The 26,226-nt window shown below is 41.2% G+C and overlaps 1 protein-coding gene across 20 annotated transcripts in view; it reads left to right on the forward strand.

Moving 5' to 3' along the window:
* Positions 1-26,226, forward strand: part of TNRC6C (trinucleotide repeat containing adaptor 6C) — a 129,546-nt gene that overhangs the window by 84,080 nt on the left and 19,240 nt on the right. For 13 of the 20 annotated variants that reach the window (XM_075994807.1, XM_075994802.1, XM_075994794.1 and 10 more), the window contains 8 exons: positions 8,480-8,695; positions 10,742-10,908; positions 13,131-13,211; positions 14,798-14,855; positions 17,113-17,255; positions 18,965-19,138; positions 21,801-21,947; positions 24,222-24,341. In XM_075994807.1, coding sequence (XP_075850922.1) covers positions 8,480-8,695; positions 10,742-10,908; positions 13,131-13,211; positions 14,798-14,855; positions 17,113-17,255; positions 18,965-19,138; positions 21,801-21,947; positions 24,222-24,341 — 1,106 coding nt within the window. The remainder of the gene's footprint in view (positions 1-8,479; positions 8,696-10,741; positions 10,909-13,130; positions 13,212-14,797; positions 14,856-17,112; positions 17,256-18,964; positions 19,139-21,800; positions 21,948-24,221; positions 24,342-26,226) is intronic. The other 7 variants (XM_075994806.1, XM_075994808.1, XM_012756220.3 and 4 more) reach the window with 2 other exon arrangements.

Raw genomic sequence — 26,226 nt, forward strand, 5'->3', positions numbered from 1 at the left:
AGATGTGTAGTGTATACTTGACCTGCTGACCTTTCCAAAATACTACACCCATGATGGCCACAGAGGTTGGAACCACGTTGCATTTGTTGGCGCTCTCCCCCTTTGATACGTCATCCTTAGAAACTACTTTTAACTGGTTTTTAATAGCCAAAGAATGTGAGCTTTACTCTGATAAAGGCATTTTTATTCAATTAGAAGGGCCAAAATCACTGTTTTATATGAAAAAAAATATAGTTTTTTCCCTTTTTGACAAATTGCACATACTATCACCAAATGTAAAAGAAGAAAAATGTGTTATGACTACTGCATGTTAGCACAGCAGCTGTTTATGTGGTGCTTTTCTCCCCTCTAGCTCTTAGGTTCTATGCATATGTGTAATCTTGGTAATTGTAGCAATATTATAGAGGCAGTTGTGAATTTAGCTATACCAGTTAAGAGAGACAAACAAAATGTTATGCAAATTTTTTCCATGTAGAAGTAAGTCTATATGCTGAAACTATGTCAAGTTTGGTATATTGTTCAACATATGGGGTTACTTAGTAATGTTTTTAATTTATAATATTAATCTGTTTTTCTATCACTGACAACAAAGTAGCTACATTATTGCCACTTTACATTACCTGTGATATTCAAGTTTCAGACTTGAACCATGCTTTCTTTTGCAGTGAGAGCACAGTTCATCACTCTTGGGAATTACAAGTAATCAAAGCCTTTTACTTTCCAAACTTGTTAGACCAAGCTCCTGTTTGACCCTATGGAAGTAACAGCCTGGGTTCCACACCACTTCCCTTCACAGTGATGACAGTGTGCGTGTGTGGCACCATCTCTGGTGGCAGCCTACTGCCCAACTGTGCTGGTTGAACAGTCAGGGTGGGTGAGGGTGACAGTAATCGCAGCCCCCACCAGGCTCTGTATCAGCCAGTGATTTGAACACCTGCACAGGTTGCCATAACTCAACTGGGATTCCCCACTCAAAGTTCTTCCACTTGTGACTGCCAGATAGAGTTTCTGCTGTTTACAAAGTCGGTGTTTTATGGGTATTCTACAATTTTGCTATTGACCTGTGCTGATTTTACATGATTTCCACTTATGTCAGAGTTTTGGTTTTAAGTTGTTTTTAAACTTTTGACCATTACAATTTAAGTGTATTGATCTCTTCTTTCTTACCCCAAATATGGTTTCTCAGTTAGATATTTTTTGTGTGTCCAGTCTCATTAGAAGTGAATGCTACAGGACAATCATTTTTGTTCCATTCCTATTATGTTGATATTAATTAGTTTTCTGTGAGCCTGAGGAAAATAGTTATTTTAAGAAGTGCAGAGTAGTTTCCTAAACTGGATTGTTTGGACCTGGTTCCAACCCATTCTGGAGATAGGACAACAGTAGTATGATCCAGAGAAATATCCCTGTGCCTGTCTTTTTATTCGAGATTGTAGGCCTAAGGAGGACTCTTGAGGCTGTACTTGGCACAGGATGTCCCATGGCCCACCCCTCCTGCTCATAACATGGCCCAGTTGCTTCGTCTGATATATGAGCTAGACTTGCAGAACCTGCTAACTCGTGCTCTGCTGTATGTCAGAAACTATTAAGTCATTGTAGAACCAGTCTGTTATTTTGTCAACTAGTGAGATGTAGCAGAAAGTGCAAACATAGCACTTACTTGTGTTTCTCAGGGAATGAAAGCAGACCTAAAAATACTGAGCAGCCTGATCACCTGGTACACTTAGAAATAGATATTCTGGGACACTTAAAAACCAATTTCAGACACACAGGAAAACATTGGATATTAATTAATAAAACTGTGTAGGGAATAACAGATCCTCACAGTTGGCTCTAAATCTAAGAATGAGATTCAGGGAGAACTTCCAGAGATTGTTTCTTTCATTCCCGAACTCAGTCAGGCTTCACCAAAACATGTAGATAATTTGAAAGAGATTGGTGTAGGGGAGAGAAATTGCCATACAATTAATTTAGAGACAAACATGAAGGTCATCGTAGACTTGATCAAAGCTGAATCGCAACAGAATGGGGTTGTGGAATCTCACCTGTCTTCCAACAGTGGATGGAAGTAAAATATCTGTACCATGTGCTGATCAGAAAAGCAAAAGAAAGTACACTGCTAATGTTGGTCTTATTCTGTAATATTTTTTTGTCCACTTTATGGCCTGTTCTCAGCTCCTCAAAAATGTCTCTCATTAGCCATAGTGGACTTTTCAGCTGTGCTGGTAGAGACGCTGTAGTTGGCTCGTACAAGTTGGCAAAGGCTTTAGCCAGAGGCAAACCTTACTTTGCATTTGGGTACTTAATCTAGTGATATTTACTTTAAAACTTAGTTTTCTAGCACAAATATTATAAAATTACAATATTATCAAATATTATAAAAACAGAGATTACGTGAGTTAGTCATGGAAGACACATTTGCTAAAATAAAACCTGGAAAAAAATTAGATTTAGAAAGCCTCAACCCAGGGAGATGAAACATATATTGTTTCTGTAAGTCTCACCAACACCAGAAGCTGGAGAACATTGTACTTCCTGAAGATTCCCTTTCCTACAAAGTGTCTTTACCAGTCTTTCCTATAAAAATGATACCAAAAGTAGTCACCTGCAGATGGAATGAACCAGCAAGATGCTGTCACAGGTGAACCCTTCACACCATAACTTCAGAAATAGATATCATTGACCTCCCCAGCCAGAAGTACTTCTATTTTAAGCACTATGCAATAATTATTAAAAGAAGAATGATCTGAGTGATCTGTGCTTTTTGTGGATGTGGAATTTTTCTTGGGTTTGGGTTGCGTTGGGTTACTTTTGCTTTCCTTTGTCTTAAGGGGCTGGAGTTGAATAAGGACCGGGGACTCAGGAGCTGGCTACAGAAGTAGAAGGAGATGCTTCTCCATGCACGTCCATTGTATAAAACATGTGAACCCCACACAGGCTTTAGCTTTAGTTACCATCAATTCAAAATAAATAAATGACTAAGACAGTTGAAAATATAGTGTGGTCCCCTGATACCAATGGGAAAGAGTTAGCACATTTAAAATCTGTATTAATATGCTGAAATAAAAACTCAAGATTTTTTTTTTCCTTTTCTAATACCTGCTCTGTGTGATGACCCATTAAGGCAGGCAAATAGCTCTTCTTTTTTTTTCACTCTGTTGCCCAGGCTAGAGTGCCGTGGCGTCAGCCTAGCTCACAGCAACCTCAAACTCCTAGGCTCAAGCAATCCTTCTGCCTCAGCCTCTTGAGTAGCTGGGATTATAGGCATGTGCCACCATGCCCGGCTAATTTTTTCTATATATTTTTAGTTAGCCAATTAATTTCTTTCTACTTTTAGTAGAGACGTGGTCTCGCTCTTGCTCAGGCTGGTTTCAAACTCCTGACCATGAGCAATCCTCCCGCCTCAGCCTCCCAGAGTGCTAGGATTACAGGCATGAGCCGCCACACTCGGTCAATTTCTTTCTATTTTTGACAGAAACAGAGTCTCGCTTTTGCTCAGGCTGGTTTCAAACTCCTGACCTTGAGCGATCTGCCCACCTCGGCCTCCCAGAGTGCTAGGATTACAGGCGTGAGCCACCGGGCCCAGCCGGCAAATAGCTCTTCTAACAGAAGTTGCCATGCAGCTCGAAGCCCATAGTCAGCCTCTCAAAAGGACCCGTATCTATAACCCTCAAATAGAGTCATTAGGAACAGAAGTGAGCAAATACCCACAACACAAAGCATTTGGAAAAGTAGGACACTTTGCCATCTAACTCAATTCTTCTATATAAAAAACACTCTTCTGTATAAAGTTTCACTCTGTAAATACCCATCTTGATTTCTGGTATGAAAGATTTATTGTTGCTGCAGCTACCAATTCTGCTGTGTCCCTCCATAAGCTGATAGCCAACCAAACCTTATATTAAAGATAAATTTACATTAAGTTTAAAGGCTATCAGTATGAGTAAACTCTCATCTCATTAATATTTAAGTCAGTTCCTAAAAAGGGCAAGCACATAGTAAGCATGCAATAAATGCCTCATCAATTAAGTTTTTAGTCATTATTTTGACTTTTTTTTATAGTTGGCCACTTTTTTGTTTTTTTGCTTTTTTTTTTTTTTTTTTTTGAGACACAGTCTCACTTTGTTGCCCAGGCTACAGTGAGTGCTGTGGCGTCAGCCTAGCTCACAGCAACCTCAATCTCCTGGGCTCAAGCAATCCTGCTGCCTCAGCCTCCCGAGTAGCTGGGACTACAGGCATGAGCCACCATGCCCGGCTAATTTTTTCTACATATTTTTAGTTGGCCAATTAATTTCTATTTATAGTAGAGATGGGGTCTCGCTCTTGCTTGGGCTGGTTTTGAACTCCTGACCTCGAGCAATTCACCCGCCTCAGCCTCCCAGAGTGCTAGGATTACAGGCGTGAGCCACCGCGCCCGGCCAGTTGGCCACTTTTTTAACTAAACCTTTCTTTCCAAAAAGGACTGCCTGTCACACTTATAAAACTATGTAAGTAGCCATGCGCCATGGCCCATATGCCCAGCAACTCAGGTGGCTGAGGTGGGAGGATTACTTAAGGCTAGGAGTTCAAGACCAGCTTGGGAGACAGAATGAGAGACCCTATCTCTTATATATAAATGCATATACATGTATTATTTTTATTTATATTTATATATGTGTGCAGCATCTGTGGAACAAGCTAGAATTGATCTTTCACAGAAGAAAGAATGCCATCTACTGACTTAACTGTAGGGCTTAAGATGGAAATCATTAAGGGGGAGAAAGATTCTCTTTCCCTTGGTTCTATTTCTTTGCCTTTTATCTATTTTGCATTTGTTTTTATACCAGTCTTCTGGGTGCACACCACTTAGACACTTTGTTTTCTCTGTTCTGATAAAAAGATGAAGAATGTGTATTTTTAAATTGAATGAAAGCTACATATCCTGGTGGCATTTGATTATTATTATGATTAATAATATTTTATTATTCCCAACTCTGTATTGCTTCAGTTGAAGAAATTGAAGGGAAGATTCCAGAACCCCACAGTACAGAAATATTTTGCCAAAAGTGGTAGTATATGTGAAGGACCATTTTTAAAATTTTAATATCAATGTTTTAAATGTCAGAGAGAAATTTGTTCTGCCTCATCAAGTCCAACTTTAAAAGAATCCCTATAAATTATTAACAAAGATGCTAGATTCACTCTAGCAGTAAACAATAAATAGTAGAGATTGTACTTATTTTAATACTATGTATTTAAAATTATTTTCTATCTACTGAAAATACCTGCTTTGCATCAAAATTATCTAGTATGTCTTAGATTTTAGCATCTTTTCTAGAGCCTTTAGAGCAGGCGTCCTCAAACTATGGCCCGCAGGCCACATGCGGCCTGCCGAGGACATTTATCCAGCCCACCCAGTGTTTTTGCCACCTCTGCCTGTCCAGCTTAGCAGCCGACTTGTCCCAGGCCCACAGTGCGCATGTAGAATGTGCGCCACACTCTTCAACGGTCTGAGGGACAGTGAACTGGCCTCCTGTTAAAAAAGTTTGAGGATCCCTGCTTTAGAGTGTAGATGGCGCACGCATCTAGGTGTTTTGTGTGTTTTTGGCATTGCAAGTAAAGATAGTCTTGCCAGAGGTCAACTTGAAATAGTGTTCTTTTGAATTTTGAGTAAACAGTGTTTTTCCATTTATTTCTAAATTTTTTTCTTTTTTTTTTTTTTGAGACAGGGTCTCACTTTGTCACCCTGGCTACAGTGCCATGGTGTCAGCCTAGCTCACAGCACCTCAGACTTCTGGGCTCAAGCGATCCTCCTGCCTCAGCCTCCCGAGTACCTGGGACTACAGGCATACGCCACCATGCCTGGCTAATTTTTTCTATATATTTTTAGTTGGCCAATTAATTTCTTTCTATTTTTAGTAGAGACATGGTCTCGCTCTTGCTTAGGCAGGCTTCAAACTCCCGACCTTGAGTGATCCTCCCACCTAGGCCTCCCAGAGTGCTAGGATTACAGGTATGAGCCACCGCGCCCGGCCTATTTCTAAAATTTTGAAGCATGCTTGCTACTCTATAGACATTTCTACTTTTGAGAGGAATTTAAAACTTTTAAGAATTAATTAACTATACTTCCAATAGTTTTAATATTTATTCTTAGTTTTGACTTGGCTAAATAATTTATAGGGCATATTGCTTTTCAAAGAGATGGAAGTTTAGAGACAAATTCTAGGTGTTCATTATTTAATTACCTATAATAAATCAGTATTTTTATAGCTAATTGGTCTTTAGCAACACCAAAGTTATTTTAGCTTCCTAAAACATCCATAATTTTTAGCAGCTATGTTAATTTTCTGATTTAATTTTGTCCCTTCAATTTGTAAAACTACTTTTCCCAATATACGTTGTTGTTTTCTGTGTAATTAAAGATAATATCATAGTTAGCAATTGCCAGTGATAACCAATTAGGGCTAATCCCCTGTTATTGGTAACAATTTGCATAATATATTGCTCAGCATAGAGTTTGTAATTTAAAATAATTCATAGGTTGCATGTCCTTTTGTCATCAATCAATATTATTGCATTTTATTAGAATAAAGAGTATGCAGGGAACTGTTTCATGCTACTTTTAGTCAGAAAATTAATAGATTTTATAATTGATTTTGTAAAACCCATGTTGAGACCAAATAATTAAAAATTTGCAGTAAACTATTTGCATTTTATGCCATAAGCTTTCTCTCTCTTTCTCTCTCTTTTTTTATTATTATTTTTTTTTTGAGATAGCGTCTCACTCTGTTGCGCAGGCTAGAGTGCTGTGGTGTCAGCCTAGTTCACAGCAACCTCAAATTCCTGGGCTCAAGTGATCCTCCTGCCTCAGCCTCCCAAGTAGCTGGGACTACAGGCATGCACCACCATGTCCAGCTAATTTTTTTAATATATGTTTTATATATTTTTAGTTAGCCAATTAATTTATTTCTATTTTTAGTAGAGACAGGGTCTTGCTCTTGTACAGACTGGTTTGGAACTCCTGAGCTCAAACGATCCTCCCACCTTGGCCTCCTAGAGTGCTAGGACTACAGGCGTGAACCACCACGCCCTGCCCATAAGCTTTCTCTTGCACAGAAGTTACATGCTTTCTATTCTTCAGTTACTCCCTAAAATATTCACATTTCTATATCTGATAAAATGTATCTATATGCAAATTACAACTAACACAAGCAATTAATCTAATTATCAACAGTGTAAAGTGAGCTTACAGCAGAAGCAAAATTTTTAGAGTTTGAGTTAGTTTGGAAAAATAAAATTTATATAATATGAGATTTTTTTCGTGCTGGAATGTAAAGCACTTGGAAAGATTCTTGTTGCCTGGTCTTACACCACTTTGCCTGTAGATAATTCAGTTGACCCTAGAACAACGTAGAGGGGTTGGGTGCTAACTCCCTACACAGTTGAAAATCTGAGTACAACTTTTGACCCCTCCCAAATTTAACTACTTACCAATAACATAAAGAGCCGATTAACACATATTTTGTATGTTATAGGTATTATATACTGTATCCTTACAGTAAAATAAGCTAGAGAAAAGAAAATGGTAGTAAGAAAATCATAAGGAATAGAAAAGATATGCACTGATCATTACATGGAAGTGGATCATCATAAAGGTCTTCATCCTCGTCATCTTCATGTTGAGCAGACGGGGGGAGGGCTAGTCTTGCTTTCTCAGGGGTGGCTGAGGCGGAAGAAAATCAGTGTATAAGTGGATCCTGCAGTTCACACCTGTATTCACCTGTCATGTCACACCTTCCACATTCATTGTGAATCCTTATTTATTTTCTGTCAGGGATCGGTCCCTGAGGGTGCTGTCGCGGCAGGACTAGGCAAAGCAATGAAGGATTCCTGAAAACCCTTGCAGTCAGCATGCCTATCGGAACTACCCTAGTCCCTAATTCCTCAACTCTGTTGTCTTCCAAGACAAATGCCTCAGACAGACGCTCATGGTGGTACCATGGGAACTGTCTGCATTCTGTAGTTATTACTTTACCTTTGTGTGTTTGCTGCCATCTTCTTGTTGTTTTGCCCAGATGAATTGAACTGTGTCTGTCGTGGTCAAAAGATAAGCAAGAATAATTTTGCAGTATATATTTACAACTTGTAAACTTTTCTTAGAATAATGTAACATAAAATTTCTTTTAGGTCATTGCATATAATACCAGAAGTAAGCAAGTTACTTCTCAAACATAGTTTTAAGCTATTCTTTTCAATCCTATTATGTTGCAAAAACTGAATTGAGTAGTCTTTAATGGGCTTTTTAAATTTTAAGTGAGTAGAGATCAAGAGTGAGAAAATTGCAACTTTAAAAGGGTAAACATCTGATTAGATTTAATGCATTTATAATGATAGATTATCCTGAAACTATTAATATTTTGAAATTGAAAATTGAATTGCATTTTTACTTTCTCTCTGTTTCACTTTTATTATTTTCTCTACCCCTCTGTACCCTTTTCAGTTTCCTCAGGCTGGGGAGAAATGCCTAATGTTCACTCAAAGGCTGAAAACTCTTGGGGAGAACCATCCTCCCCTTCTACCCTGGTTGACAATGGCACAGCAGCGTGGGGGAAGCCACCCAGCAGTGGTAGCGGATGGGGAGATCGCCCCGCAGAACCTGCCGTGGCGTTCGGAAGGGCTGGCGCACCCGCTGCTGCTCCAGCCCTGTGCAAACCAGGTAGGCCTGCCATCCCGCTCGCCTGATCCGACCAGTTAGAGTTGGCGCTCAGAGTATTCTATTTAGAGGAATACTTTTCATTGAATTTTTAAAACTAAATTTTTAGGATACTTTTATCATATGTTTATACTTTAAAACTAACTTTAAACCAAGACTGTAAAGAAATATTTGTCATGTCTGCTCATGAACACAAAGGAGCTTTTAATAGAAGTCATGCCCTCCATTTTATAATAATGTGAATAAATACAAGTATCAAAGCCACCTAGCATATATGTTTGGTACTACTGGTAACATCCATGCTTCAGCAGTATCCTTGCCTGGCACATTAAGCAATTTAAACTTGCTGTTTTACTGAGCAAGATGGATAAACCATGTCATTTTTTTTCTTCTGGAGATTAGTTTTTGAAAACATGGGTTACTTTGAAGCAGTCTGACACTCCTTGCCTACTTTAGTCTTGTCAACAAGAATTCCACTCTGGGTACTCTTTGTTTATATTATACAACTTGAAAAAAGAAAAAAATTGTGCATTTTCCTTCCATTTTCTTAAAACGTAACAAATATACAGATAATATACATTCTTACCAATGTCCAGATTATTTTTACCAACTAGAATTCTTGTTATTATATGGGTATTTTGCAATATGATATTTACAATATTAATGTGAGTAAGGTGGATTTAAATCTGATATTAACATTAATTGCTCACGTGGCTACAGAAGCTTCCTATTTTCTTGGGCATCATTACATGTCCTAGATCTTAAAATGCAACTTTAATGGTTTTGTGTTTTGTTATTTTGCTAATATGGATAATACATTCCATATGTCCACCATTCTACTGGAAGTATTTATTGCACTCATATTACTTTTTGTTACAAATGCAAAGAATACGGGAATTTCTGAGTATTTAGATTCACATGCCATTTGAGACTGTATTCTGTTTTTAGAATCTGTCCTGGAGGCCCCAGTTATATGCCTGTCCTATATGTTTGTAAGCATCCTACCCTCCTCATCTGAAAGACCCCAGCTAACTGTGCTATCACCTAGTCTTTGGCCTTCTTCACATTCTTCCAAGGAGTGAAAACTTGGGGTAATTTTGACACCGAAATTCACTTTGTACCTTAAGAAAGGAGAAAAAACATAACATCTTGAGATGGAAACTCAGTAGTCAGTTTGTAGTTCCATCTGCCTCTGCCCTGCTAGTTTACGTTTCCCAGGAGCCTGTTAGAAATGCAAGCTGTGGGGCCCAAGCTCAGACCTGCTGCATTCTGCTTGGTGCCCAGCCGACTCTCGCAGATTGCCAGTTTGACAAGCACTGGTCTATATGATGTAACGCTCACAGGTTTGGATCAAGCAGTGTTAAGAACCGACCAGAAGATAATGACATTTTTCAGGAATCTACATTTTAGTAGCTTTTCATAACATGTAGAGATTGTCACCTTCTCCTGTAGCCCCTAGGATTTATTTTTAGCATGATGGTTAGTACATTAAGTTTGGAACAGTGCAGACTACAAATAGCTACAGTTTGAAGGAAAACGTATAATATACATGTACATACATATCTAGTAGGAGAAATGAAAAAATGAATTAGTAGGCCGGGCGTGGTGGCTCACGCTTGTAATCCTAGCACTCTGGGAGGCCGAGGCGGGTGGATTGCTCAAGGTCAGGAGTTCAAAACCAGCCTGAGCGAGACCCCATCTCTACTATAAAAATAGAAAGAAATTAATTGGCCAGCTAATATATATAATATAAAAATTAGCCGGGCATGGTAGCTCGTGCCTGTAGTCCCAGCGACTCGGGAGGCTGAGGCAGTAGGATTGCTTGAGCCCAGGAGTTTGAGGTTGCTGTGAGCTAGGCTGACGCCACGGCACTCACTCTAGCCTAGGCAAGAAAGCGAGTCTCTGTCTCAAAAAAAAAAAAATGAATTAGTAAAAAGGTAGATTGCAATATACCTTTTGTCCCACCTCCCCTAAATTATATGTTGTAGTGAAGCATTGTCTACTCAAGGGGTGAAGGATTTGATAAGTTCATGTTGACTCTCCTTCTAGCTTCAAAATCTATGCAAGAAGGCTGGGGCAGTGGTGGGGATGACATGAATCTCGGTACCAGCCAGTGGGAGGATGAAGAAGGAGACATGTGGAATAATGCTGCTTCCCAAGAAAGTACCTCTTCCTGCAGCTCCTGGGGGAATGCTCCCAAAAAAGGACTTCAGAAGGTATGACCAATACTCATATTAAAGAAATTAAACCCTGAAAGTAGTCTGAAAGATGTCACTTTACAGAAACAGTTTTCTATTACACCATTTTTATAGTAAAAAAAAAAAAAATGAAAACTTCAATGTGCATTGATTGGGTATCCAGTTAAATTATGCCACATCCATATTATGGAAAGCTAAACATCTTTTAGAAGAAATTCTAGGTATATACTGATACGAAAAGATGACTAAAATTCATTGTTAAATGAAAAGCAATGTACAGAAAAATGTGTATAACACCCAGTTTGGTGAGGGGGCAGGGTGTGTGTGTGTGTGTACATGCACATGTACATCACAGCTTCTATAGAATATTTTAAATTCTCTGTAAGGATAGATAAGAAACTTCAGGTGTGGTTGCTCTCTCCTGTAATCCTAGCCCTTTGGGAAACTGGAGGCAGGAGGATGGCTTTTAGGCCAGAAGTTTAAGACCAGCCTGAGCAAGAGCGAGACCTTGTCTCTACGGAAAGTAGAAGAAAAGAATTAATTAGGTGTGGTGGCATGAGCTTGTAGTCCCAGCTGCTTGGGAGGCTGAGGCAGGAGGATCTCTTGAGGCTACTGTGAGCTATGATGATGCCTCTGCACTGTAGCCCGGGCAACAGAGTGAGACCTTGTCTCCAAAAGGAAAAAAAAACTGCTAAGAGTTTCCTCTTGGAGAGAACAGGAACTAAGCAGATGGGGTGGCATGAAAAGAAGACTCTTTTTTTTTTTTTTTTTTTTAAGGTATTAGAGGCATTAGCAGTGTTGGAAAAGAAGACTCTTGTTATACCTTTTTTATACTTTTGAATCATATGAATGTACTACTGTTAAAAAAAAAATTTAGGTTAAAAAACCATTCAGTTAGCAACAAGAGAACCCAGAAACTAAAATCAGTGCTCTCTATTCATAAGGAGTAGAAGTGATTTACTGACATCAAAAAAAAAAAAAGTCTTTTTACAGCTGGGTTGGCAAATAATCCAGTTAATGATGGGACCAAAAATGCCAAATTGGTAAATTATAATATTATATAATCTTAGCTAATCTGGCTTTGGCAGCATAGTAATGATTAAAATAGCGTGCAAATAAGCTGCTTCCTTAAGGAAAGAAAGCCCGTTAGCTTGTATAACTCCACGTGCTCCATTATATGGTTATGGCAGGGTTAGTTTTGAAAAGCACCATGAAGAATATTTTTAGAGGGGAATTTTTTCATATTGTGCTAATGCATCATTGGAGCCTTTGCAGTTGCAGACACGGAGGGCAGTTGCTGAGCAGCCGCTTCTGTCCTGCCCGCGGCCCCGTCCTCTTCCTCCTCCCTCATTGCAGGTTCCTACTTACTCCTTTTCTCTGCGCTAATGGCTGTAAGTAATGAATTGTTAATAAAATTAACAGGGTTTTTTTTTTCTTTCTTTCTTCTTGTTGCCTTTTCATTTATTGGAATGAACCCCTCTGCGTCTTAATCACTTTTTAGAATAAAGCTTATAAAAGGGCAAAAACCATTAATTTTTAGTAAACTTCACATACGGCTATGTTCAAGGGAGTACATCTTATGGTTATGTGATAATGGAAGTAGTATATATTTGTGATGAACTAAATTAAATTTCTAGGAAAGAGAAATAATTATTCTGCATGCTTTTTTTTTTTTTTTTGAGACGCAGTCTCACTCTGTTGCCCGGGCTAGAGTGCCGTGGCATCAGCCTAGCTCACAGCAACCTCAAATTGCTGGGCTCAAACGATCCCCCTGCCTCAGCCTTCCAGGTAGCTGGGACTATAGGCATGCACCACCGTGCCCTGCTAATTTTTTCTATATATATTAGTTAGCCAATTAACTTCTTTCTATTTATAGTAGAGACGGGGTCTTGCTCTTGCTCAGGCTGGTCTCGAACTCCTGAGCTCAAGCAATCCTCCTGCCTTGGCCTCCTAGAGTGCTAGGATTACAGGCGTGAGCCACCGCGCCCGGTCTAGTCCGCTTTTTTTTTAAGTCCATAAATTATACACATACACCAACCTACAAATGCATCCTGATGCTTTCCTATAGTATTAGCCACGAAATACTCTCAGGGACTTTCTGGAGTACAGCACTATTCAATGTTAATACAGAAAGATTCCATGACTTTTAAATCACAGTGAATTTAGGCTATCTCCCATTTCTGGAAGAAATGCATTAAGATGTCACTCATGGACTTCCCCTTGCTTGCACTTTGTTCCAGGGCATGAAGACATCTGGCAAGCAGGACGAGGCCTGGATCATGAGCCGGCTGATCAAACAACTCACAGACATGGGCTTCCCGGTGACTGGCATCTTGTTTTACTGCTACCTACCACGGGGCCACTCGAATGAGTAGCCCTGATTGTTTCCTCTCCATGTTTGTCATGTGTGACAAGGCAGGAAGCCTATTTGGGGGATGAGATTATTAATATCATCCAACTTCCAATTCCCCCTTTACCTGGACAATTTGGATTAGGGATATCATTGCTTTGAACCACAGCAAAAACCCACATGATTTCTATTGAGAAAGGTGTGAAAACCTTTTCTTACTAAAAGAACAAAAACTGCTGTGTGATTTTTAATTTTCATTGGTTTATACAGTTTTGTATTTTCTTTCACTTTATAATTAAAAGTGAATTGCATTAGTTCATGCAGTACATTGACAAAGATCCCAAGAGAAAACTTGGTATAAAGTACCAGAGCTCCATATCCAGAAAAAATATCTTAACCAAACCTGTATATTTCCTGAGCTTCTGATCACTTGTGGGGAGAATTCAGATCGCAGGATATCCCCTGAAAATGTATCACAGTCCGTTCTGACCCTGAGATCGGAGGACATGAGTTCAGATAGTGAGGGATGTTGCCCATATTTGCCACATATTCCCTTCAAATGTTTTCCTTCCAAATCCAGAGGGTGAGGGAGGCCTCAGGGAGTCCTGATTTATACTGTCGCACTTAACACAGCGCCCTAGTGGCTCTGATCATCCACTGAGATTAGTCTGTTCCAATATGGGGATAATTATCAGAGTGAATCTGTTTGTTTTTGTTTCTTGGTGAAAAGTTATTGATGATAGAGCCTAGAGTTCATGCAGTAGAAAACAAAGCTCTAGCTGTGTGCAGTGGCTCATGCCTGTAATCCTACAACTCTGGGAGGCCAAAGCAGGATTGCTTGAGGCCAGGAGTTTGAGGCCAGCCTAGGCAACATAGTGAGACCCTATCTCTATAAAAAATTTAAAAATTAGCCAGGCATGGTGGTGCATGCCTGTAGTCCTATCTACTCAAGAGGCTGAGGAGGGAGGATCACTTGAGCCCAGCAGTTTGAGGCTGCAGTGAGCTATGCTCATACAACTATACTCCAGCCTGAGTGACAGAGCAAGTCCCTGTCTCTTTAAAAATAAATGAATGAATGAATAAAAGCAAATAAATGAAGCTCTACACTCTGACAGTGACTTTAACATAGTTGCTGGCACTAGAGAGAGGCAGATAGGGATGTGACTTACGAGGACAGGAGCCTGTCCTGTCCTCACTGTCTGCATGTGGCAGTGTCTGTGTCCTGCTCTCTTGGCTTCATTGCATCTTTGCTGAATCAGTGCTGCTCAGTGTTGCACTGGAATCGATTATAAGAGGACTTACAAAATTTTGCTGATACTCTACATTTTGTTTCTAAAGTATTAAATACAAGTTCTTTACTCTAAAAAGCAAGTCAGTGTGTTTTCTCATTACAAGTATTTTTTATTTAAGACATTTATCTCTAACCTCAACAATGGAGAAAAGTATGTCCAGTTCAGAAACGTAATAACCATTTCTCTAAGTTAATAGTGATTAACCTATTTACAAGCTTTTCCTCTTATTAATGCTCATTAATGAAAACTCTGTTTTCCTACACAGAGAGAGCCAGCTGAAGAGGCCTTGAAGAGCAACAACATGAACCTTGATCAGGCCATGAGTAAGTCCTATGACACACTTCAACTACACTTTTTGTTAAAGATACCCATTTGTGAAATTTTACTTTCTGGAAGCATTTTCTTATAGCCATGGGTTCATGGTTGAGTATGTACCAAGTAGGGTAGACAGGACTAGGCTGCAGGGAAGGAGCAGCCACTCGAGTGCACTAATCACAGGGTGAGTCTCTTAGGACTAGTGGGCTTGGGAGACAAATGGTCAGTGCCATATTTGGAGCATGTTTGCTTTTTCATTATTTTTTCCATACTTCAACAAATACATGGAATACCATCCATTTTGAAGGGAGGTAGCAATAATACTGTTGGAGAGAGACACTGGGATCACACACCAGACTTCATTTGGTTCTAACTGAGCATATTCCTCTGCCTGGTCCCAGAGTGGGCTCACATGGGATCAACAGAAGCTTCGCCTTGCTAGCTGAGCACTGACTCTTGTTGAGAGATGAGATTTACTGTCAAGAAACTAGCAACCAGCCTGAGCAAAAGCGAGACCCTGTCTCTACTATCAATAGAAAGAAATTAATTGGCCAACTAATATATATAGAAAATATTAGCCGGGCATGGTGGCACATGCCTGTAGTCCCAGCTACTCGGGAGGCTGAGGCAGCAGGATTGCTTGAGCCCAGGAGTTTGAGGTTGCTGTGAGCGAGGCTGACGCCATGGTACTCACTCTAGCCTGGGCAACAGAGCGAGACTCTGTCTCAAAAAAAAAAAAAAAAGAAAGAAAGAAGCAACCCTAGTTCCGGAGCTGTTTCAAATTAATAATTATGTTAAATATTTATATTTAAATACAGTCAATTCTTATTATTCTTGGTAGTTATGTTCTATGAAGTCACTGCAAACACTGAACTAACAAGTACCAAACCAGTGCTCCCAGGGGATGCACAGGTTTCGGTTCCTGTGAGCCTCCGGCCACAGCATTCTTATCGATCGATCAGTACGTAGCCTTGTTTTATGTGTATTTCTGTTTCAAGACACCTTACTGTATATTTCTCAAAAATAGCTATATGTCATATTTCTTTATAATAAAACATTGCCCAGGATTTAATGTTTTTATGACCTGGAGAATGTGACCATAAATTCCTTTGGCTTCCGGACTCATAACAGTGCCGTCCACTGCATTTTTGTCCATCCGTCCAGCCTCTTTTACATAGTTTTATCACACACTACAGATGTTACTCAGCACTTTCCGAGCAGCATCACATATGGGTCAGCGAATTTCCTCTCCCTTTTTCTGGCTCTACTGTATCATTGATTCATTAATGTTGGACTCACAGCCACAAGTGCTTTAACTCCTGCCTGGAGGAAACTCACCCAGCATGCCTGTTTTCTCTGAAAGGCACAGCACAGCCTTGTTGGGCTTAGAAACACCAGACAGTGCTTCAGCACTACACTGGGGACCATCTTAAACACTGAAATCAACAGAGTAGCAGAAAAGTATGAAAAATGTGGCCCTAACTGTATCATCAGAAAGATACTTCTTTACAATGTGAGATCAAAACAAGACCTGAGCTGAGAACAGGACCCAAATTTTTTGATAATCTACACATGTCCACAAATAACCATAAAAGTGCCATGATCATTGATTTTGAGGTTACAAATAAATTTTAGCAAAAAGGTGACTTTACAAGTATTGAATCCATGATAATGAGGATAGACTGTATAATCACGTGCAGGTGCCGAAAGGTATGGTGCAGTCTGCCAAGACAGGAAGAATCAGAGTGAGCTGGAAGAAGTGAATTCTAACTTCTTACAATTGTCGAATAGTACAGAGTTAAAGTGGGCTAAACAAATACTAGTCACTAAGCCAAAAGAGCCATGAGGACAGAAACTGTCCTGCACAGGATTGTATTCCTCACGTCTGGAAGAGGCCTTGCGATAACCCAGACTCAGCAAGTGGAAAGAGACAGCACTGCCGTCGTAGGCACAGTAGTCAGGGAAGGCCCTCTGAGACGGGGCAGTGGTGGCCTGGCGACTGGAGTGGAGAGGTTCAGAGGGCAGACAGGGCCAGATCACAGACATGTGGGAGCAGGAGAGGAGGGCCATGGAGGAGCCAGCTGTCGGGGTTTGGCCATAGTGAAGCCAAGTGCTCTCTCTGTCCCCTTGGCTCCCAGTTTCCTAAGGGGTGGGGGGCGTGCCCCTCCCTGAGGCTGTAGCTGGTGCCTGTCGTGTGCTCGGCACTCATGACTAATGCGCACTGGCGTTCTGTTTTCAGCATTGCTTCTGTTTGTTGTGCTCCAGGCGCTCTGCTGGAAAAGAAGGTGGACGTGGACAAGCGCGGCCTGGGAGCGACAGACTACAATGGAATGGTCACCAAACCCCTCGGCTGCCGCCCACCGATCTCCAAAGAGTCTTCCATGGACCGCCCCACCTTTCTTGACAAGGTATCAATCTAAGTGGTTCTTCATGTGCTTTTTAACAAGAGTGCTTTTCTTTTTAACTGTGTCATTAATGTAAACTAGATTAAAATTTGCTGGACTGTAATATTTAAGTGACTTTAATCCTTTTTTTCCTAATATATACAAATGTTTCACCCAAAAGAGGGAATGTTGTATTTCACATGATGTTACTAGGAATGAAACAGGCTGGAATTGAAAATTAATTTTAACTTTTATTGTGTGAACTTGGCTGGATGTCTGTTTTGATTTGTCCAATGGACAAGAGTCATCAGATTTCTGTGTTACTCTCTCATCTTCAAAACACGGTTCTTCCATCTGTAAATGATATGTTACATGTTTAATCTCAGAAAAATAGATTAGAAGTGGTGGAGGCCAGGCGTGATGGCTCATACCGCAGTCCCAGTGCTTTGGGAGGTCTAGGGAGGATCCCTTGAGCCCAAGAGTTCTACACCAACCTGGGCAACATAGCAAGACCCCGTTTCTACCAAAAACAAAACAAAATCAAATGATTATGTGAAATGGGAAGTGTGAAAAATAAAAATAAAGAAAATAAAGAAGTGGAGCTTGCGCACCTGTGTCTGGCTGGCCCTTACCGATGGCCACCTGCCTGACCACCGCAGGTATCTGCAGGAAACTCCCCGGATGTCTGACAAGTCCAGTCAGAGCACAGTTCTAAGTACTGTCATGTGTTAATGTCCCTGCTCCAGATCGGTGTGACTACAAAGTGTCATTTTAAATTCAATCAAAATGTTGAACTTGAAATAAAATTGAAGTATGGACAAGTTATGAAAAAAAAGAGAAGAAGAACAGGCTCACGGGTGAGAAGTCTCAGGGTCATGAGGGCCCTTACATTGGCTCCCAAACCGAGGCCTCCACCACCACTGTGGCTGCGGGTAGGCCGGAGTGAGGCCCCACCCTCTCCTGTCCCTCCTCGGTGTGGGCAGGATTACAGGGTGTCCCATGAAATTGGAACTTCAGATAAACAAGAAATAATTTTTGGAATATACTTATATTAAAAAGTGTTCATCTGAAATTCCAGTGTAACTCAGCATCCTGTGATTTTATTTGCTAAATCTGTCAGCCCTAAGTGGGACCCCGGCCTATTTTTCTTATCTTTAAAAGGTTGGGGTAATACCTCAGGCTGGTCCTGACATTAGATGAGATAAATTTGCAAAAGTTCTGGCACATAGTGAGACCCTCAATAAATGTAAAAATAAAAATTATCAAGATTCTGTTATAACTTACCCTCTTACTAGGCTAAGCCATATGAAACTGCTATGTTTGTAGGTCAGAAACAGTTGAATGCCAGCAGAATTCAGCCTAATGTATGTATACCTAGAGCCTTGGTAATAACTTCTCAGAAAGAACGTGTTTATTTGAAAACGGTTGTAAAGTGTTTCCAAATTAGACTTTTGTCATTGTTTTTGTCCTTTTCTCCCTACTCCTATCCAAGGCAGGGCCAATAGTGTATGAGAATATTAGCAGTTAATGTATGTGTTTGTAAAATAATTTTTTAAATGAAAACAGCATCTTAATCCTATTTCTCTCTTTCTTTTTCCCTGTTCATTTTGCCCATGTTCTCCATTCCCTTTTTATCCACGCTTTTTTGATCTTTGAATTCTTTGTTCATCCATACCTTTTTCTGTTTCCTTGGGAAACTGTTTGGTGCTTTGTCTGACGGACACTGCACGCAGCTCACCCTCTCTTTCTCCAATCAGGATGGCGGCCTCGTGGAAGAGCCCACGGCTTCACCGTTTCTGCCTTCCCCAAGCCTGAAGCTCCCCCTTTCAAACAGCGCACTCCCCAATCAGGCCCTGGGTGCGATTGCCTCAGGGCTGGGCATGCAGAACTTGAATTCTTCTAGACAGGTAAGGCTGTTGTCAGAGAGCAGAATGTGGTCTTTGTTTTCCTTGCCTTTTAAAAAATGTGTTTGAAACATAAACTTTCTTAATTTTAGTTTATACTTCTATTTTAAAATACAACCAAACATGTAAAGACAGTTGAAGTACTGTAAGGATGCCCCTCCCACCAGGTGATTTGGTGAAGTTGAGAGTTGAACAAGTTTAAAATTTAACCACGCAGTAGGAAATGCTTCCAAGTGATATTTATTTTTACTTTTACCTAAAATACATTTGAGTGCTCAGCACCCTTAGAACTAACTAACTGCTAGTTGAAATGATAATGTATTGCAGAGTGGTCTTCAGTGCCATCGAAAGAGCTAGGTAGTGCGTGTCCTTTCTCCTGGCAATCAAAACATTAAATACACTTTGTTTGTTTTTTTAGACAGAATCTCACTCTGTTGCCCAGGCTGGAGTGCAGTGACATCATCACGGCTCACTGTAACCTCAAACTCCTGGGCTCAAGGGCTGCCTCCACCTCAGCCTCCCAAGCGGCTGGGAGTACTGGCATGTACCACCATGCCTGGCTGGGGTTTTTGTTTTGGTTTTGGGGGGTTTTTCTTGTTTTTTGTTTTTGGTAGAGATGGGGTCTCACTATGTTGCTCAGGCTTAAATACATTGATCTGCAAGAAAACTGCACATTCCCCCTTTTCCCCAGAAATAGAGATGACATCTCTTGTGAAGTGTTTTCAGTCACACTGGCATTCTTTTCCCTACCTTTAACACTCTTTAGGGAAAGATGAAGATCACCATGTTAGACGATACTAAAGAAAGGACCTGATGGCTGGGCTCAGTGGCTCATACCTGTAAACCTAGCACTTTGGGAAGCTGAGACAGGGGTATCATTTGAGACCTGAGCAACATAGCAGATTCCTGTCTCTACACAAAAATCGAAAAATCAGCCAGGCGTGTAGTTCTAGCTACTGGAGAGGCTGAGGCAAGAGAATTGCTTGAGGGCCGGGCGCAGTGGCTCACGCCTGTAATCCTAGCACTCTGGGAGGCCCAGGCGGGCGGATTGCTCAAGGTCAGGAGTTCCAAACCAGCCTGAGCGAGACCTCGTCTCTACCATAAAAATAGAAAGAAATTAATTGGCCAACTAATATATATAATATAAAAATCAGCCGGGCATTGTGGCTCGTGCCTGTAGTCCCAGCTACTCGGGAGGCTGAGGCAGGAGGATCGCTTGAGCCCAGGAGTTTGAGGTTGCTGTGAGCTAGGCTGACGCCACGGCACTCACTCTAGCCTAGGCAAGAAAGCGAGACTCTGTCTCAAAAAAAAAAAAGAGAGAATTGCTGGAGGCCAGGAGTTCGAGGTTGCCGTGAGCTATGATGATGCCTCTGCACTCCAGCCAGGATGACAGCAGGACTCAGTCTCAAAAGGGGAAATAAAAAAGGCCCTGAGAGTTTTGTTTGCTACTCTGGCTCACGTCTCACCCACAGGTTCCCTAATATGAAGTGATACACAAAAACGCTTTTCCCGTCTGTGGAACATCCCTTCTCACTGATTTTCTTAGGGATGAGGTTGACACACACACACATGCCTTTGAGACTTCTCTCTAACTAGGCACTGTGATATTTGGGGCAGCGGAACAGCCCCATGTTGCCTGTGTCCCAATGTCATTATCCACTCAGCAGCTCCCAGCTGGCACTATCCCAGTGATCCGGCATTGGTGGGAAATCTGCGTCTCTGTTGTTCTGCCAGCAGCTCAGCAGAGCATGTTTGCCCAGTGCCTTGCAGGTAGCTCTTCCTGAGAGAAGCTATAGGTTGTCCTACTTCACCTATTTGTAAGGTAACTCATTCCATAGAGTGGAAAAAGCATCTAAAGTATATTGATCGTATTTATCACAAAGTTAACTACCGAATTCAATTTTAAGGTTAGATGAAATAATAGCTATATTTCCTATTTGAAACTTTTGCTATCCTCTCAGGTTAGTAAATCCCACATAGTATTACTCTTTAACTCTTATCACAGATATCCTTTTGGAAATGCATATTATTCAAATAGCTATATTCATGTTGCTATTGTTTGAAACACTGTATATAGTTTCTTTGAATGGGGATAGCCTTGTTTGGGGATACTTTAAAATTGGCACTCTCGTGTGGCTTCTGTAATTTAAAAACATAGGCAGGTTTCATGGGCTGATTTTTCCATCGTCTATAACCAATGTAGACAACATTCATTAAAAATTGCCTTGGGGGCCTAGCACAACAGCTCACACCTGTAATCTCAGCAGTTTAAGAGGCCTAGGCGGGGGGCATTGCTTGAGGCCAGCCTGGGCAACATAGCAAGACCTTGTCTCTACAAAAAATTTTAAAAATCAGCCAAGTGTGGTGTTGCATACCTATAGTCGTAACTACTCGGGAGGCTGAGGCAGGAAGATCACCTGAACCCAGCAGTTTGAGGCTGCTGTGAGCTATGTTCACGCCTCTGCACTACAGTCTGAGTGACAGAGCAAGACTCTGTAACAAAAAAAACAAACAAAAAAAAATTCCCCTCAGTGTAGCTTGACAATGGTAGGAAGCAAAAACAATTTTGCATTCATTTATAGGAAGAGGAATCATTGCACCTCACCTCCCAACAGTATCGCTCTAGCGCCAGCCTTGGTAACGGGTCTGATTCAATCTCCTGCAGATACCGAGTGGCAATCTGGGTGTGTTTGGCAATAGCGGAGCAGCGCAAGCCAGGACCATGCAGCCGCCGCCGCAGCCACCAGTGCAGCCTCTTAACTCCTCCCAGCCCAGTCTCCGTGCTCAAGTGCCTCAGTTTCTATCCCCTCAGGTCAGCCCCAGGTCCAAGCCCTGCTGAGCAAAGAGAGGCAGGTGCAGGTGTTGGGTGGGGTCTTTTGCCACATGGAATCGCCGTTTTAAAGTGAGAACCAAATTAACACGCATCTAAGAGGAGGTCTTCCTATTCTTAACCTAGAAAGCAATTTTAGCTTATAAAGTAGTAGGAGTAAACTGATTCTCCTGCTCCAGTAGACATTTCCAGAGCTTGTTCTTAGAGGGCCTCAAATCAGCCAAACCTGGTCAGAAGCAATATTGAGAAGGGAAAAGACATACCCAACACACATGCCCACACACCAGGAGAGCAAAAGCTGTGTGAAGTGCCCGCCACGTTCTGCATCTTCTGGCAGAGAAACCTGCTTTCTTCCCCAAGAGACCTCTATTGCCGAGAAGATATTTGACATTTCTGTTTTCAACCTGTTTCAAAAGAGAACATGCTAATCCATCAGTCTTCTATTATTTGTAAAATTTAATTTAAGTTTCAGTTTACTTGGTGGGAATATGGTATCTTAGTCCATTCGGCCTGCTATAACAAATACCTTAGACTGGGTAATTTAGAGACAGCATGAGTTTATTGCTCACGGTTCTGGAGGCTGGGAAGTCCAAGACAAGGCACCAAAAGATTCAGTGTCTAAGGGCCTGTTCCTCTTAGATGATGACTTTTGTGCATCCTCACATGGGCGAACAACCTTCCTCAAGCCTCTCTAGTTAGGCACTAACCCCGTTGATAGAGGCTCCCAGTCACCTCCCAAAGGCCCTACTCTCGATACCACATTGGGGTTAGGTTTCAACATGGCAGTCTGGGGAGGACACACTGCGGACAGCACCGGAGGGGAAGAAGGCAGTGTTGGCATATGGAAACAAGCAAGACTTATCAGGGCATTCACGGGGAGTAATTTTCACCCAAGAATTGTTTGAACCTGGGTTTGTGCATTGAGTTGAGATGGCTGAAATCTGTAAAATTATAGTTAAATGCATTAGTGAGGGTACAGTGTAAGCCACTATAACAGAGAGGCCTGACAAAACAGTAGCTTAAACAAGGTGGGCGTTCATCTCTCACACAGTGGTGCAGACAGCAGCAGCTCAGGGCTAGTGTGACAGCTCTGCCCGAGCCACTTCTCAACAACAGGGAAGGAGGTGGCAGAGGGTCTGGGCAGCACCTCTGTGCAGGTGGCCTGGAAGCTGCACAGATCATTCCAGTCGAATCCCACTGTCCACACCTAGTGCCAGCTGTATGGCACAGCCATGCCCAATGTAAGAGGCAGTGGCAGAAGGAGCAGTCAGCAGTCTTCCCCTAACCAAGCAAACCAGCATGTCCCAAATGTCAGTCATCTGTGTGCCATCTCACTATTTTTTCCATACCTCCATATTACCTGTACTATCACATAATTTTTTCCTTAAGTTGACGTGCCATTTTAATTTAAATTTATTTTTAAAGGAAACTTTATATATTTACCATAAATAGAAAAATCAACATTTTTGTAGTACACATTGGACAACTATTAAAGCAAAAAATGCTCAACCATGTTCTGCCTAAAATCTTCTTGCAGTCCTGCCGTATAAAGACACATATCACACGGAGGGAAACATTTTGCAATAGCCAGTGCCAGGCCCTCACTGATTGGGGGCAGTGCATTCAGTTGAAGAGATGCCCCGAGTGGGAGGCACTCTATAGTCAGCGTCAGGTCTGGCAGAGAGCCGCTGGAAGGCTAGGGGCAGTCGTGCCTCCCAGGGACATTGTCTGCCCCCACGGCAGGTATTGACAAGTTCCTGAGCACATACCCTTGAGAAGGGCTCCCTAGAACCTCTTGTGGGGCGGCAGCTGCTGCAGGGCCTGGTCCGGGTAGCATGTGTGAGAAGTGTGCACCTACTGCCTCTGAGGACTCCCTCCCTGGGACCACCTTCATGGTCTTCAGCCCTTAAAGCATGCCAAGCCACAGAAGGAGCCCTGAGTATTTTCATCTTGGCAGAATAGGAAATCAACCACTAATAGGAATGTCCCAGAACCTTAGAAAGTTAATTTATAACTAAATCTTTTTGAAGACCAACTTATCTTCCTTCCTTCCTTCTTTCCTTGTTCTTTTTCTTCCTTTCTTTGCATGCTAACTACTAATATTAAAATGTTCATAAATTTTTTAGTGGCCTTTGACATTCACCATGAGACAAATATAATTGTTATTTAATCAGTTTTGAATCTTGAAAAACTACACAGACAAGTAAATATTTTAATAGAAATACAGTGGCTAACAGTATATTTTCTGTTAAACAGGTTCAAGCACAGCTTTTGCAGTTTGCAGCAAAAAACATTGGTCTCAACCCTGCACTATTAACCTCGCCAATTAATCCTCAGCATATGACGATGTTGAACCAGCTCTATCAGCTGCAGCTGGTGAGTGGACAGACCCATCCGCGTTACAGAGCAAAGGATGGGACGTTCTCTCTTGCGTTCGTGTAGATATGCCAGCACAGACGTGGTACTGGTAAAAGTGGTCACACGTCAGGGTATGTCCTTGAGACTTTCATGAAGTTTTTAAACTGTTAATGAACTTTTTCACATGAGCGTTTTTTACTAATATTGTAAATTTTTTGGCTTCTTTATGTTTAGAAAGTCTGCCAGATCTTATAATTAGGTGTGTATATATATTTTTTTAATAGAAGTGGGATCTCACTCTGTTCCCCAGTCTGGCCTCAAACTCTTGGGCTTCAGTAATCCTCCCACCTCAGCCTCCTGAGTATAACAGACATGCCTTTCCTCTGTGCTCTCAGCCAGAGTTTCTCATCTGCTCCACCCCACACAGAAATCATTTGAGTGACTATTTTCTTAATTCTTCCGAGGATAGTATCCACAAATACCATTCTAGAAGCACAGGAGAGAAATTACTTCTTTACATATAGTAGATGCCTTAGCGCATTAGAACTTAATTCATTCTCTTACAGAACTTCCAGTTGAGAATAGCTGATGTGACCTAATAAGGCTGGAAAGTTTTATAACTTAATATATCTTGAATTTTTTTTATTTTCAAACAGTCTTACTGGCTTTACCATAAAACGCCATGTGTTTATATCCCTAGATGCATACTGAATTTATATACACTAAATGACCAAGTGTATTAATTCATTTCTTAATGTGTGGGCACCTGATTTATTTAGAATGACCAGGAATCATGAAGGAAGCAAAAAAAGGTTGGGGGGCCCTCCAGTAGACAGAACCATTGCTGCAAATGAAACCTTTGTTTATAGGAGAATCCTTCCTTCCCCTTTACTGTGTTTTAGACCCAACAAGTTTCAGGTCTGGTTTTTCTGGAAGCAGCAGGGGAGAATGGGAAGATGGAAGGAAGGAAGTGTCCTGGAGACACATGTTGTGTGTCCTCACTTTAACAGAGGACAGAGAGCTCTACACGTGAGGTCAGGACCGTGGCTTGACCCTCAGAGCCGTTTCTTTATCCATCAGAAGACAAGTGTGTTCCCACAGTGTGGTGGTGAGGCCTCACTGTGGCCAGGTGGCGCACCTGTGTCGTCAGGCAACAGCTGGAGACTACTGACTCGGAGAAGGGGAGGAGACGGCTCTGGAAATAGGCACACGTCAGCTTAGAACCGACACCGTAGAGGAGCGCCACTCTCTGCCCCTCGCCTGCGACGCTGCAGGCATTGCTGTGTCCTGGCGTGGCTCGGAGCGGAGTCGCACTGATGTGCCAGGCTCTCAGTCGTGCAGGGAGTCGTCATTGCCCTGTGGGACGAAAGCCGTCGGCAAAATCTTGGTTCTCTTCTGTTGACTAGCCGAGTGAAAAAAAGAAGAGAAAATCATGAATTTCATGTTTAGTGCGTTCTGCTTTTAAAACAATGTTTAGTGTTCTTAATTTTTTTTTCCTGAAAAATTTCCTAAGATTAAATTTTAGGGCCTATCAGGAGTCACTGAAGTGAAGTATTTTATTCCTCTGTATATTATAGATTAATGAGGTAGTTCTGATAGTACAATCTCTACTTTTAATTGGATTCTATTTTAATAAGTCCTTTTGCCAAGAATATCACCAAAAATCTTTATAAGAAAAAATTTATTATATTCAACCACCATTTTCAATCAAATGATCTAACAGCCTGTTACCAGAATTCTGCCACATTGTCTGGGCCATTCTGAACTTTTAGTCTTTATTATTATAAGAATAAATATTTTTCTTTTTTTTTTTTCACTTTTAGTTTATGTGACTAGAGCAGAGAATTTTGCTCCCTTTATTAACTGAAAAATATTTGCAACAGACCTCATTACCAACACTAAG

The sequence above is a fragment of the Microcebus murinus genome, chromosome 18, assembly GCF_040939455.1.
Source record: "Microcebus murinus isolate Inina chromosome 18, M.murinus_Inina_mat1.0, whole genome shotgun sequence".
In the NCBI taxonomy this organism is placed as follows: Eukaryota; Metazoa; Chordata; class Mammalia; order Primates; family Cheirogaleidae; genus Microcebus; species Microcebus murinus.